This window comes from Mustelus asterias, chromosome 3, assembly GCF_964213995.1.
Source record: "Mustelus asterias chromosome 3, sMusAst1.hap1.1, whole genome shotgun sequence".
NCBI classification, from domain to species: domain Eukaryota; kingdom Metazoa; phylum Chordata; class Chondrichthyes; order Carcharhiniformes; family Triakidae; genus Mustelus; species Mustelus asterias.
In genome coordinates this window covers 103,925,792-103,937,119 of record NC_135803.1, presented here as the reverse complement: position 1 = coordinate 103,937,119, position 11,328 = coordinate 103,925,792, and the positions used below count along the sequence as shown (strand labels likewise).

Below are 11,328 nucleotides of genomic sequence, written 5' to 3'. Positions count from 1 at the left end.
GCGGCCTCACCAATGCCCTGTACAGATGCAGCAAGACATCTCTGCTTTTATATTCTATCCCCCTTGCGATATAGGCCAACATCCCATTTGCCTTGATCACCTGTTGCACCTGCAGACTGGGTTTTTGCGTCACATGCACAAGGAATCCCAGGTCCCTTTGCACAGTAGCATGTTGTAATTTTTTTCCATTTAGATAATCCAATTTGCTATTTCTTCCAAAGTGAATAACCTCGCATTTGTTAACGTTATACTCCATCTGCCAGATCCTCGCCCACTCACTCAGCCAGTCCAAATCTCTCTGCAGACCTTCTACGCCCTCCACACGATTCACTTTTCCACTTATCTTTGTGTCACAGGTGCCTGTGTCTGAAATTGTGTACACAATGTGACAAACGCAACAAAGTGACCACTCTTGGTGGAGAATCACTATGCTGACTGTGCAGCCAGTCATAGGGTTGATCATTATGGCACAGGAGGCCATTCGGCACATTAAGCCCATGCCAGAGATTTGGGGGCAGTTTCAGGACTACTTTCAGCCTTTTGAGCCAGCGCCAAATCATTTCAACCCGAGTAGCAATGGGCACTGATTCATTACTGGTTTTAAAAAGATTTGTCAAACTCTTGAACTCCAGGAATTAAAAATTGCTTACTTTGAATTCACGCAATTTCCATTGATGTGACATGTTAAGTTATACAGTCTTTTTCACTCGAGTGTATTCTGCCTAGATTGCAGTGATATCTGAGTGGAAATTCTGGGTCACAGTTCCAGTGATGTTCTCCGAGATAAACATCCCCATCAACAGGGAAACTTGTGGTGTTGCAAGGAGGGATCTTTAGAATTTGGGTTGCGCCTGGGGAGCATATTCCGAGCGCTCATAGGGTGAAGTGATTGTATTAATCAGTAATGGTGGAAAACAATTGATGTGCTGAAGTAAGAGAATTGCACAGGTTGAGGAGTTCTGATTTTCCAAAAAAAATAGCACCAATCAAGTGGTGATGACACTGAAAATTGTTTAGCTGCCCCATAAACTGATGTACATCATGATGGAACAGTATTGGTTGGCCAATAAGTCAGTTACATGGAATGGCTGATGTAGTTTCTGAAGTTGGTGCAGGATGTTGAATGTCAGTTCTGAGTAGTTCGAATGAGGATGCTGTATGTGTGTTATCCTCAACATAAGATGTGATATTTTATTCTGAGCAGTAGAGGGGAAAGGGAGAAATTGTGTATTGTTCTTTTGGTTAAGTGCGACAAATTCAAAATGTTTTTACTGTATCATTCGGGAGCCCTTCTGTAGACTTACAGCTCAAACACTGAAATATTGCACGCAGAGTTTCACTTTGGTCGTGTAGACCACGACAAGGTATTTTCCCTTGAGAACAGTAAAATACTAGATAATCTGGCCTGTACTTGAAGGGGTTAAATTAAAAATTAATCTGAAATAATTCAGTGAGTTAATCTGTGGAAGCAGATTAAATTGCATTGAGATACAATTTGAGTAATGTAATTTTAAAAGCTCTCTGCCACTGGGGTTTTCCCTAATCATGCCCAAGCCTGAGACTAATTGATAGAGATTGATTGCCAGGATGAGTCAACAGCTCTATTATCACTCATGTGATTACCACAATAGTAAACCAATTTGCTGGACTTTGTTTCTCATCTGGCAATTTCTATACTCCACTCGGTTTCAAAATTAGGGCTAGTCTTGTGTCCAAATAAAATATGCTGCTGGCAACCTTGCATAAAAGGAAAGTGTTGGACAAACACTGCTGTCTACAATCACTAGAGACTAATAACTATGGATTCCTGGTAACTGACCTGAATTGCACAAGATTTCAAAATTTAACAAACTGAAAGCATCATCAACCAGACCTTACTTAGTAGGCAACTAATACAAGTACAGAAAATATGTCCCTTATTCATTCCATAACCCCACACCACATTTATGTTGCAGCACACTCCTCTCAGAATTGGTCTTTACAGGACCCAGTGACTGTCAAGTCCTTTCAATCTTTCAAGAAATCCCAAATTGACCTGCAGCAGCACTGCTTACTCCAGTGATTCCTCCCCCTAGCCTCACCAGCACAAATCCACCAGAGTCTTTAAATTTCCACAGGTTCTGACTCTTAGGCCAGAGAACACCATCTCACTTGCTAGCCAACAGCAAAAACTGTTTTTTTCCCTTGTGCCGCCTGCAGCTGATGCTGTGTCTCACTCCCTGGGACTTCCTCTCTGAGTTTGACAAAGTCAGTCTGCAATGGCAAGAGCATCAGTCTCTCCCTTTGTTTCCAGGTGTTAAACGTGGCACATTCATTTTGACAGCACTCAACCTGGGCTCTCAGTCCTCATGGTAATAGTAGACCACATGCCTCTCCATTATTCCATCTCGTGTTTAAACATAACCATCTTTTAAAACCTCATTTGTAACACTAGGTCAGACAGTATCTGAAAAGAGAAGTTAGGTTTTCTGTTTGGCTTAAACATTGTAGAATGTAGCACTCTTAGCTTCAGATTGACACTATGAAAAGACAATTTCCACTTGGGAAGTTCAGGCCCTAATCTTCCTCTAATGTCTCCTCTGTGTCATCTTGAGGGATGAAGGATAATTGACCTGAAACTCTTGTTTTTCTCTACAGAATTCCTTTTTGCCATTCTCTTGGGACTATTGCTCCTCTTATGGTTGTCTCTTCCTGTGCTTCACTGTCTGGAGGCAAGCGACACATAGGATAGTAATATCTCCAAACTGTCATGATGTGCAACTTGGTGAAATGCATAGAGGTGATGCTCCATTTCCTAAATAGTAGAAGTAGTTGCTTTGAATTGCTGCCAAAGAAACCTGGACAATTTGCTGCTGTGCATCATGCAGGTTGTACACTGGTTCAAGTGAACTGCTTTGTTGATGGAGCTGAATTACTTGAATATTGCAGCTATACCTATCCAGACAATTTCATTACTTCAGGACTCAACATTGAGTTTGACAACTTTAGATTTTTATATTTCCCCTCCATCTTAATCCCTTTTGTGTCGTATACATTTTTGTCTTAATGCCAAAACACTCCTGCCCCTGCACCTGTCATCTATCAAGTTTGCTGCACTTGTGTTGCAATCTCTTCTAGCTACAGTATGGTATCTTAACAGATTTTCCCTCTTCCGAGGAAGAGCCAAATGAACTTGAAATGTTACTTTTTTTCTCTACAAATTCTGCCAGACTTGACTTTTTCCAGCATTCTATTTTAAGTATTACTTCTGCCTTGGTGGTGATGGAGAGGCTTTGGAAAGTCAAGAGCTGAGCCACTTGGAAAAGAGCCATAAGCCTTTGACATTTGTGAGCCAAGAAGTCTTGCATTTATATAACACCTTTCACAACCTTGGCTGTCCCAAAATACTTTGCGATTAACTTTTTGAAGTGCGATTGCTAAAATGTCACCACCTGCTGTAGTCATATTGGACACCAGATCCTCAGAGCCTTGCCCTGTGTCTCTGGGTTGTTATTGCCATGAGGCAGCCAAGTTTGTGCACAGCAAGCTCCCACAAAAAGCCATGTGATAATGACCAATCTTGTACCACAACAGCAGAATATTATCCATGTAGGAAATCTGAGATCAAACGAGTGCTCAAAATACTCAGCAGGTCAGACGGTATTGATGAGAGAGAAACCCAATTAATGTTTTGAGTCAATGGTTGGTGGAGTCCAGAACTAGGGGTAATAATTTGAGGATAAGGAGTAAACCTTTCAGAAGTGAGATGAGAAATGTCATCACCCAGATGGTTGTGAATGCATTGAATTCACTACCACAAAATAGTTGAATCCAAAACATCTGATTTCAAGAACAAATTAAAGTTTACTTATTGGTCTTAAGTAGGCTTGCATTCACACTGCAATAAAGTTATGTGAACATCCCCTTGTCACCACACTCCGGCGCCTGTTCAGGTACGTTGAGGCAAAATTTAGCATAGCCAATTCACCTAATGTGTACATCTTTGGACTGTGGGAGGAAACTGGAGCACCCAGAGGAAACCCACGCAGACACGGGGAGAATGTGCAAACTCCACACAGACAGTGACCCAAGCTGGGAACCAAACCTGGGTCCCTGGCGCTGTGAGGCAGCAGTGCTAACCACTGTGCCACCTGCTAGCTATAGATCTTAGGGATCAAGATTTGATGATTAGCCATGAGTGGCGGAACAGGCGTGAAGAGATCCTAGTTTACTCTTAGGGATCATTTCTATAGTGTTTTCCTCGAGAAATGTGTTTCTAAAGTGTGTGGTCTCGCAATCCACAAGGAGGATTTATAGTGTTCTCTTCTGAGCAGGAAGCTGGCATTGAGTGTTGCTTTTAGCAACTGCTGAGTGTCATTGATGAGTGTTCCTTCTCTCGTAGAGAGCTGGAAGAAGAGAACACAGTCTGAGTTAAATATGCCTCTTCTGAACTTTGGGGTTGTAGACAGAGGGCACCTGCAGCACTCAGCTGTCTCTATGCCCCGCCCCCTCAAGCCGCCGTTTGGCTCGCGTGTCAGTTTGCAGGTCGTGGATTGGATGTGATTGCTGTCGATTGGTCGGTTTGTCTGTCAATCACGGGGCGGGGTTTAGTTGCGCCTTCCCATTGGTCAGAATGAGAGGGTGCGGAGAAATTGCTGATGACGCCGCAAAGTCTGTGAGCGGCAGACCAAGGGACCAATGAACGGGCAGTACGTCAGGAGGCTGTCCAATGGGTGGCGGCAGGGGGCGGGACCAGGTCGTTGCCCCTCCCCCCGCTGGCCTCTCGCTCGCTGAGGGGATGTGGTGGCTCCAGTCTGAGAATGCAATGGCGCTCGATAGTGTTGGGGCTCCTGCTTCTGCGGCTGGGCCTCCATCTCACCCTCTGGCTCCTCTTCGGCTTCGGGCCCAGCCTGGGATTCTACCAGAATCTGGTGCCTTTTCGGCTTGGCTTGAGTGTGGTCCGACAGGACGAGGCTGCGGCCCAGGGCGCCAAGAAGCCGTCCTGGTTCGACCAAACCTGGGCCAAGCGGCAGCGGGCGGCCGGCCAGTCGATGGTATGTAAGAGGCGGCCCCCCGCGGCCTCCAGCCCCGGCCCCGCTGGACCCGGTTACAATTTCCTGGACAGTTTTGGCGAGTACAGCCGCAAGTACAGCGCCTTCCCCGAGCCGCAGCGCCGCCGCATGAAGGAGGCCGCCCTCCGAATGTTCTACTTCGGCTACGAGAACTACATGGAGCACGCCTTCCCCCAGGATGAACTCAACCCCATCGACTGCCGGGGCCGCGGGCCCGACCGGGACAACCCGTGAGTGAGGGCGAGGTGCAGCGGACGGCGAGGGGCAAGGGATGGCGAGGATTGAGATGAGGAGCAGAGGGTGGCGAGGATTAGAGTGAGAGGCAAAGGGGGGGCGAGGAGCAGGGGGCGGCGAGGATTAGGGTGAGGGGCAGGGGGTGGCGAGGATTAGGGTGAGGGGCAGGAGGTGGCGAGGATTAGGGTGAGGGGCAGGGGGCGGCGAGGATTAGGGTGAGGGGCAGGGGGCGGCGAGGATTAGGGTGAGGGGCAGGGGGCGGCGAGGATTAGGGTGAGGGGCAGGGGGCGGCGAGGGTGAGGGGCAGGGGGCGGCGAGGATTAGGGTGAGGGGCAGGGGGCGGCGAGGATTAGGGTGAGGGGCAGGGGGCGGCGAGGATTAGGGTGAGGGGCAGGGGGCGGCGAGGGTGAGGGGCAGGGGGCGGCGAGGATTAGGGTGAGGGGCAGGGGGCGGCGAGGATTAGGGTGAGGGGCAGGGGGCGGCGAGGATTAGGGTGAGGGGCAGGGGGCGGCGAGGATTAGGGTGAGGGGCAGGGGGCGGCGAGGATTAGGGTGAGGGGCAGGGGGCGGCGAGGATTGGGGCGAGGGGCGGTGAGGTGAAGAGGGTGGCCAGGGTGAGGGGCAGAGGCTGGCCAAGATTAGTCAGGTGGCGAGACTGAGGGGCAGGAAAGAGCAAACTGATGGCACCTGGAGGAGGACCAAGGTGAGGGGATCAGGGTAGAGAATGAGAAGGCAAACAGTGGTGGGGGCAGGGTGGCATGGAGAGTGGATGTTGAGTGTCTTTGGATCGACAGTAGACATTATAGCCTGTTAACAATGACTTTTTACTTTGGATGAAACTTTTCAGTGCATTGCATTTATTTGGAATGGGGCAGTTATAATTAGAACAAATTTTTATCTTTTAATCCTTGTTTATGTTTTCAATATTTTGACGTTAACTTGCATGTTTCTATGTTTCCTGTTGATTGAATCAAAGAACTGGGTTCATAGCCAGAGGCAGTAAATCATATTGTCTCAACTAGTGTTAAAACTACCAGGAATTGGTATCTGAATGAGAATAGGACAGGTATGTGGCAGGACTGCAGTGCGATATTTGCTTGTCTTTTGTTTTGGGCAATGATGTATCTACTGTGTATTTCCAGCACATTATCCAGCTTTGATTTGCAGCCATTCATGCCAGAGCTGTTGGCTTGTGATTCATTTCAGCTGTAGGTTTGTAGAAAATGCCCAACAAGCTGTTTGCTGTGAAGTAGACATTTTTAGCCAGCATTCAGTGGGCATCTAGTGCTGATGTAGTCTCTTTGGTGTGTAAATCCCAACATTAAGTTTCATTTGCATGAATGCTTCGGCAGATACTTGACGCATGAATTGAAACAGCCACATGCAAAACTGCACACATTATGTTCAGTTTAATAATGTAAACGGGAGATATGACCTAATTGCAAAAGTGATGATGTGCTAACAAGGATTTATAGCAGTAATTTCATGTTAGTGCGCACATGTAGAAATAATTTTTACATAATCCGTTTACTTGCTTAGGTCTCGGCGTGTCTGAATTGTAAAGTGTGTGAAGGAATTTTGCTTTTTGGATAGCTGAAATAACCAACATTAAGCATTCAGCTTTTGTTAGACCTCTTTGTCCCTGTTTCTTTGTAGATTCCTTCTTCTGTTTTCTGTAAATTGTTCAACAGATAAGTTCTCTCTTGGACTGCAGAGAAGCCAAATAGAATTAAAATAGGAAAAATCTGTTTTGCAGTGTTTGTAAATGTAACTTAAAAATTGTATGTCACGAGTGTACACTGCATTACTGACCAAAATGACAGAACTTGAGGTGTTCAGACGAATGCATACATTATATCTGCTAAATTTTAGCTTTTATTAATGAGGAAACTAATTCTTTGTCACATTTGAAGTTTTTATTATTAAAATACACACATTGATACTTTTGTTGAACTTAAATTGTATTCGGCAAATTTTTAAAAGTAACTTCCGTCTTTTCTCTCTGCCCAGAAACATTAAGGAGGTGTCTTTTTTTAGCATGTCATCCAAGCAGTAACATCTGAGGTGATGATTCCTTTGTGGGTATTTGATCTAATGATGACTTTTCACAGTTAATGAAACAGAGTAAGATGCAGAGGCCATTTTCAAGTGTTTTCGTTGAGGCGGCAGTTAAGCAATTGTTTAACCTGCCTTGACAACACCATTCTCCTGTGTCCAACATGTGCTGTAGAAATTATTAAATAGAAAGGTTCAGTTGTACGCAGTTTAACTGAAAAAAAGCTGTAGTTGAAATCATTAACACCAATTGTGTAGTTCGAACTTAGATGCATTTAAGAGGAATCTAGATAAACACATGGGGGGAGGGAATAGAGGTTCATGTGATTGAGTTAGATAAAGAGGGATAGGAGGAGGCTGTTGTTGAACATGGATTTGTTAGATTGAATAAATAGTTTCTATGTACTGTTGTGTCAGTACACTTGGGTCAGGCAGCCATGGTGGAGAGAAACAGTTAACACTTCAGGCCAATGAACTTTTGGAGAAGTAAGAACATAAAAAATAGGAACACGAGTAGGCGATTTGGCCTCTTGAGCCCTCTTCCCTTCAGTATTCCATTCAAATTTAATTTGGCTGATCTGTTTGCACTCTTAACTCAATTTTCCTATCTGCCCCAATAACTCATAATTCCCTTGTAAATCAAAAATCTGTCTGACTCAACCTTGAATACATTCAATGACCCAGCCTCCACTGCTCTCTGGGGACAGAATTCAAGGACCCTCTGAGAGAAGTCGTCCCTCATCTCAAGCTTAAATGGGAGAATCCCTAATTTTGGAACTTTGTATCCTAATTTGAAATTCCCCCACAAGGTAAAATGCCCTCAAGAAGTACCATGTCTAGCCACTTCAGAATCTGTGTTCTTCTGAACCCCGATAAGTATAATCCTGCCATACCTTCATCCCAGGAGTCAGCCTAGTGAACCTCCTCTGAATTGCTTGCAATGCAAGAAAGTATGGAGGCCAAAATTGTACACAGTGCTCTAGATGTAGTCTTACTGATATTATACAGTGTATAATATTAGTCTTGTAACAAGACTTCACTACTTGTATATTCCACCTCACTTTGCAACAAAGGCAAACATTCCATTTGTCTTCTGAATTACTGTCTGTACCTGCAGGCTAACCTTCTATGATTCAAGTACGATGGCATTCAGTTGTCCTCTCCATGTAAGCACATCTCCATTGGAAGCTGTGGGTGATTACCATAATTTTATCAATGTTTCTGGATCGGTAAATCTTGATTTAAAAATATTAATGTGAAAGTTAAATTAACATTGTGAGTGTACTAAAATTTCTAGGGTGTTTAAGTGATTCAGGCCTATCAACAAACTGTAGAATGGAATTTCATAGGGGGTCATGTGTTTATTGGCAAAAAAGTTGCAAAAGATCTCTGAATTCCTTGATGGCGCATGCCACTGTGGATCAGAAAATAACCATCGTGCTTTAGGGGTGCAGCAGCCATAGGCAATGATGAAAATACTCAGGTTAGGCAGCATCTATGAAGAGAATAAATGAGTCAATGTTTTAAATCTGGACCCTTAATCAAAACTGCAATTTGACGAATTGTTTACACCTGTCTTGCTAAACTCATTTGGTTTCTCCACAGATGCTACCTGACTTTCTTCATGCTTCCAGCATCTGCACTACTTTGATTTTTAGGAACTATTTACTGATTTCACTTCATAAATCCACTTAAAACTGGAATGTGGCTATGGACTGAATGGAGTATTTTGAAAACCTCATTTAATATTATCATGTGTTCCCAAAGTTTAGAAAGCAGTGATAATCTTCAGACATCCACAGTGAAAATTCTTGCATGATTGTTTAATGATGTGTCGCAGAAATAGAGTTAGCACTTCATTGTGGCTTCTGAACAGTCTGCTTGTAGTTGTGTGCACGATATAGATTTAAATAGGCTTCAGAAAACGAGGAACCACCCCCAACAGAGCTCTCTACCTGACATTTTGAATGGTAAATTAGAGTATTTTCTATAAAAGAGAACTTAATTTTCAGGTCATCTTAGTTTGTGTGTTATTAAAATTAAGCAAAGTATTGGATTTCTGTGTGCCTACATATGCAAGTCCTTAATTTATATTACATTGCAGATCATCTTTAAATAAAAGATACTCCTTATGATCTTTAGCATCAGTTGTGATAGTTTGCAGGCATATCATCTTAAGAACATAGGCAGTGGGAGCAGTCATAGGCCATTACGAGCCTACTCTGTTATTCACTAAGATCATGGCTGATTGTATGGTTCAACTCTATCTTCCTGACTTTGGTATCTCACGATTGTAGCTGTCAAAGAAAGTAAGCTCTTCTTCTGCTTCTTCCCCCTCCAACCCCTGAGGATTTTGTGCTGACACTAGTGTATATTTAGGTTTTGAAAACGGTATTCATGTAGTTGATTAAAGTTAGTCCAGTTCCATTCAGCTAGTTTGCAGAACCAGACTATGAACAGGTTACAAAATGTTTGCTGCAGAAGTTCACACAGAGGAGACGTGACAATTTTCTTGGTATTGATGACTAACTCCTTTCCTAATCCCAATTATAAATAAATTGGGTTAATTTTGCTTTTGGAACTGTTAATTGATTTTGTTTTCCTTCTAGTTCAAACATAAACATTAATGATGTCCTTGGGAACTATTCTTTAACACTCATCGATGCACTTGATACACTAGCGGTGAGTAACAGATGTTTAGTAACTTGGCTTGGTGGTTCTTGACATTCTTTTTATTACGTGTTTACTTTGGTTTTGCAAGTTTTTTGATTTTCCAAAGTAATTTTATTTGGAACCTTATATTTTTGGGTAGAAAGATCTTCCATAATCTGTTTTAGCTACATGAGGCCATTTGGAAATTTGTACGCTGGGTTTAAATCTTCTAAAATCCATTGTATTATCCAGATTTTTCATCATCCAATTTTTTTCACCAAGATATTTCTGGTTGTACGTATCCCTGGCGGCAGTCTTGCTCACTGTATTTGATCAGGAAGCAAGATTGCTTTAATCATACTTAGTTTCTCTGCGATCATGAAATTCTGCATAAATGAAAGGTGACTTTGATACCTCAACATCATAGGTTAGCAATGTCTCAGTTAGAATTCAGTGACCCAGAAATTGCTGAAAAAAACAATCATATGTTCATGTTCCAGCCTTGATTGGTGCATGATAAAATGGCAATTTACAACGAAGAGGTAGTGCATCCTGAGTCCCAATTACCCATAAGCTGCTGAATAATTTGCATCACTCCCTCCTTAGCCTTGCAAGATGAACATCTTTATCAGCTCTCCATCATGTAATTGCTGGATTTGCAGTAAGTGGGAATTAATGTTGCCACTGCCATTAAAGACTGATGATTCATGTCATAGACCATGCCCGTCACACCATGGCACTCAACCTTGGAGACTCGGACAGAAAAAAATATAGTTGGGCGTGTTTTCTCTAGCATCTGATTTGTTCCTAGAATGTTTTTACTTCATCTTTCTTGGCAGTATCTTTATACTAGTCTTTGCCATCCACATTCCTATTTGCGACAGAAGGCAGGCATTTTCAGGATGCAAAGCTGTTTTGGATTAGATTTATTACTGAATTAGATTTATTACTGAAAATAATTTGGGGTTACAGGACATGAATAAAAATGTTTGAGTGTTTCACAAACTAACCCTTCCGTTTACTCATTAACTTCTCAAGGGCCAATACAACAATTTCCAAACTCAACAGATGACCATATTCTCTTCTGTTTTTCTTTCTTTCCCATTTCTCTTCATTCACTTTCTTTCCCCTTTTTCTTTATTACCTCTTTTTTTCCTCTGTCTTTAAATTTCATTGGTTAAAAAGAGTATTCGTACCAGACATTCACGAGACCCCAGATGCGTTGTGGTGTTATCAGTTTTGCACTGTAAATAAGAATTGATATGATCTTCAGAGTGAAATTAAAAGTCTGATTCATGGTGCTTGTTATGAATTGTACTGTTGTAGCCAAGAGTGTG

The 11,328-nt window shown here is 43.0% G+C and overlaps 1 protein-coding gene and 1 non-coding gene across 3 annotated transcripts in view; both read left to right on the top strand.

The window, feature by feature from the left end:
* Positions 1-4,203: 4,203 nt before the first annotated feature.
* Positions 4,204-4,414, top strand: LOC144491957 (small nucleolar RNA U3). The gene has a single exon (XR_013497528.1). It is a non-coding gene; the product is annotated as a small nucleolar RNA U3 (small nucleolar RNA).
* Positions 4,415-4,774: 360 nt separating this feature from the next.
* The window catches only part of edem1 (ER degradation enhancer, mannosidase alpha-like 1), a 42,164-nt gene continuing 35,610 nt past the window's right edge, over positions 4,775-11,328 (top strand). The window contains exons 1-2 of one of the 2 annotated variants that reach the window (XM_078209408.1): positions 4,775-5,281; positions 9,949-10,021. In XM_078209408.1, the coding sequence (XP_078065534.1) occupies positions 4,800-5,281; positions 9,949-10,021 (555 nt within the window). In that variant the 5' untranslated portion in view covers positions 4,775-4,799. The remainder of the gene's footprint in view (positions 5,282-9,948; positions 10,022-11,328) is intronic. The other variant, XR_013497459.1, reaches the window with a different exon arrangement.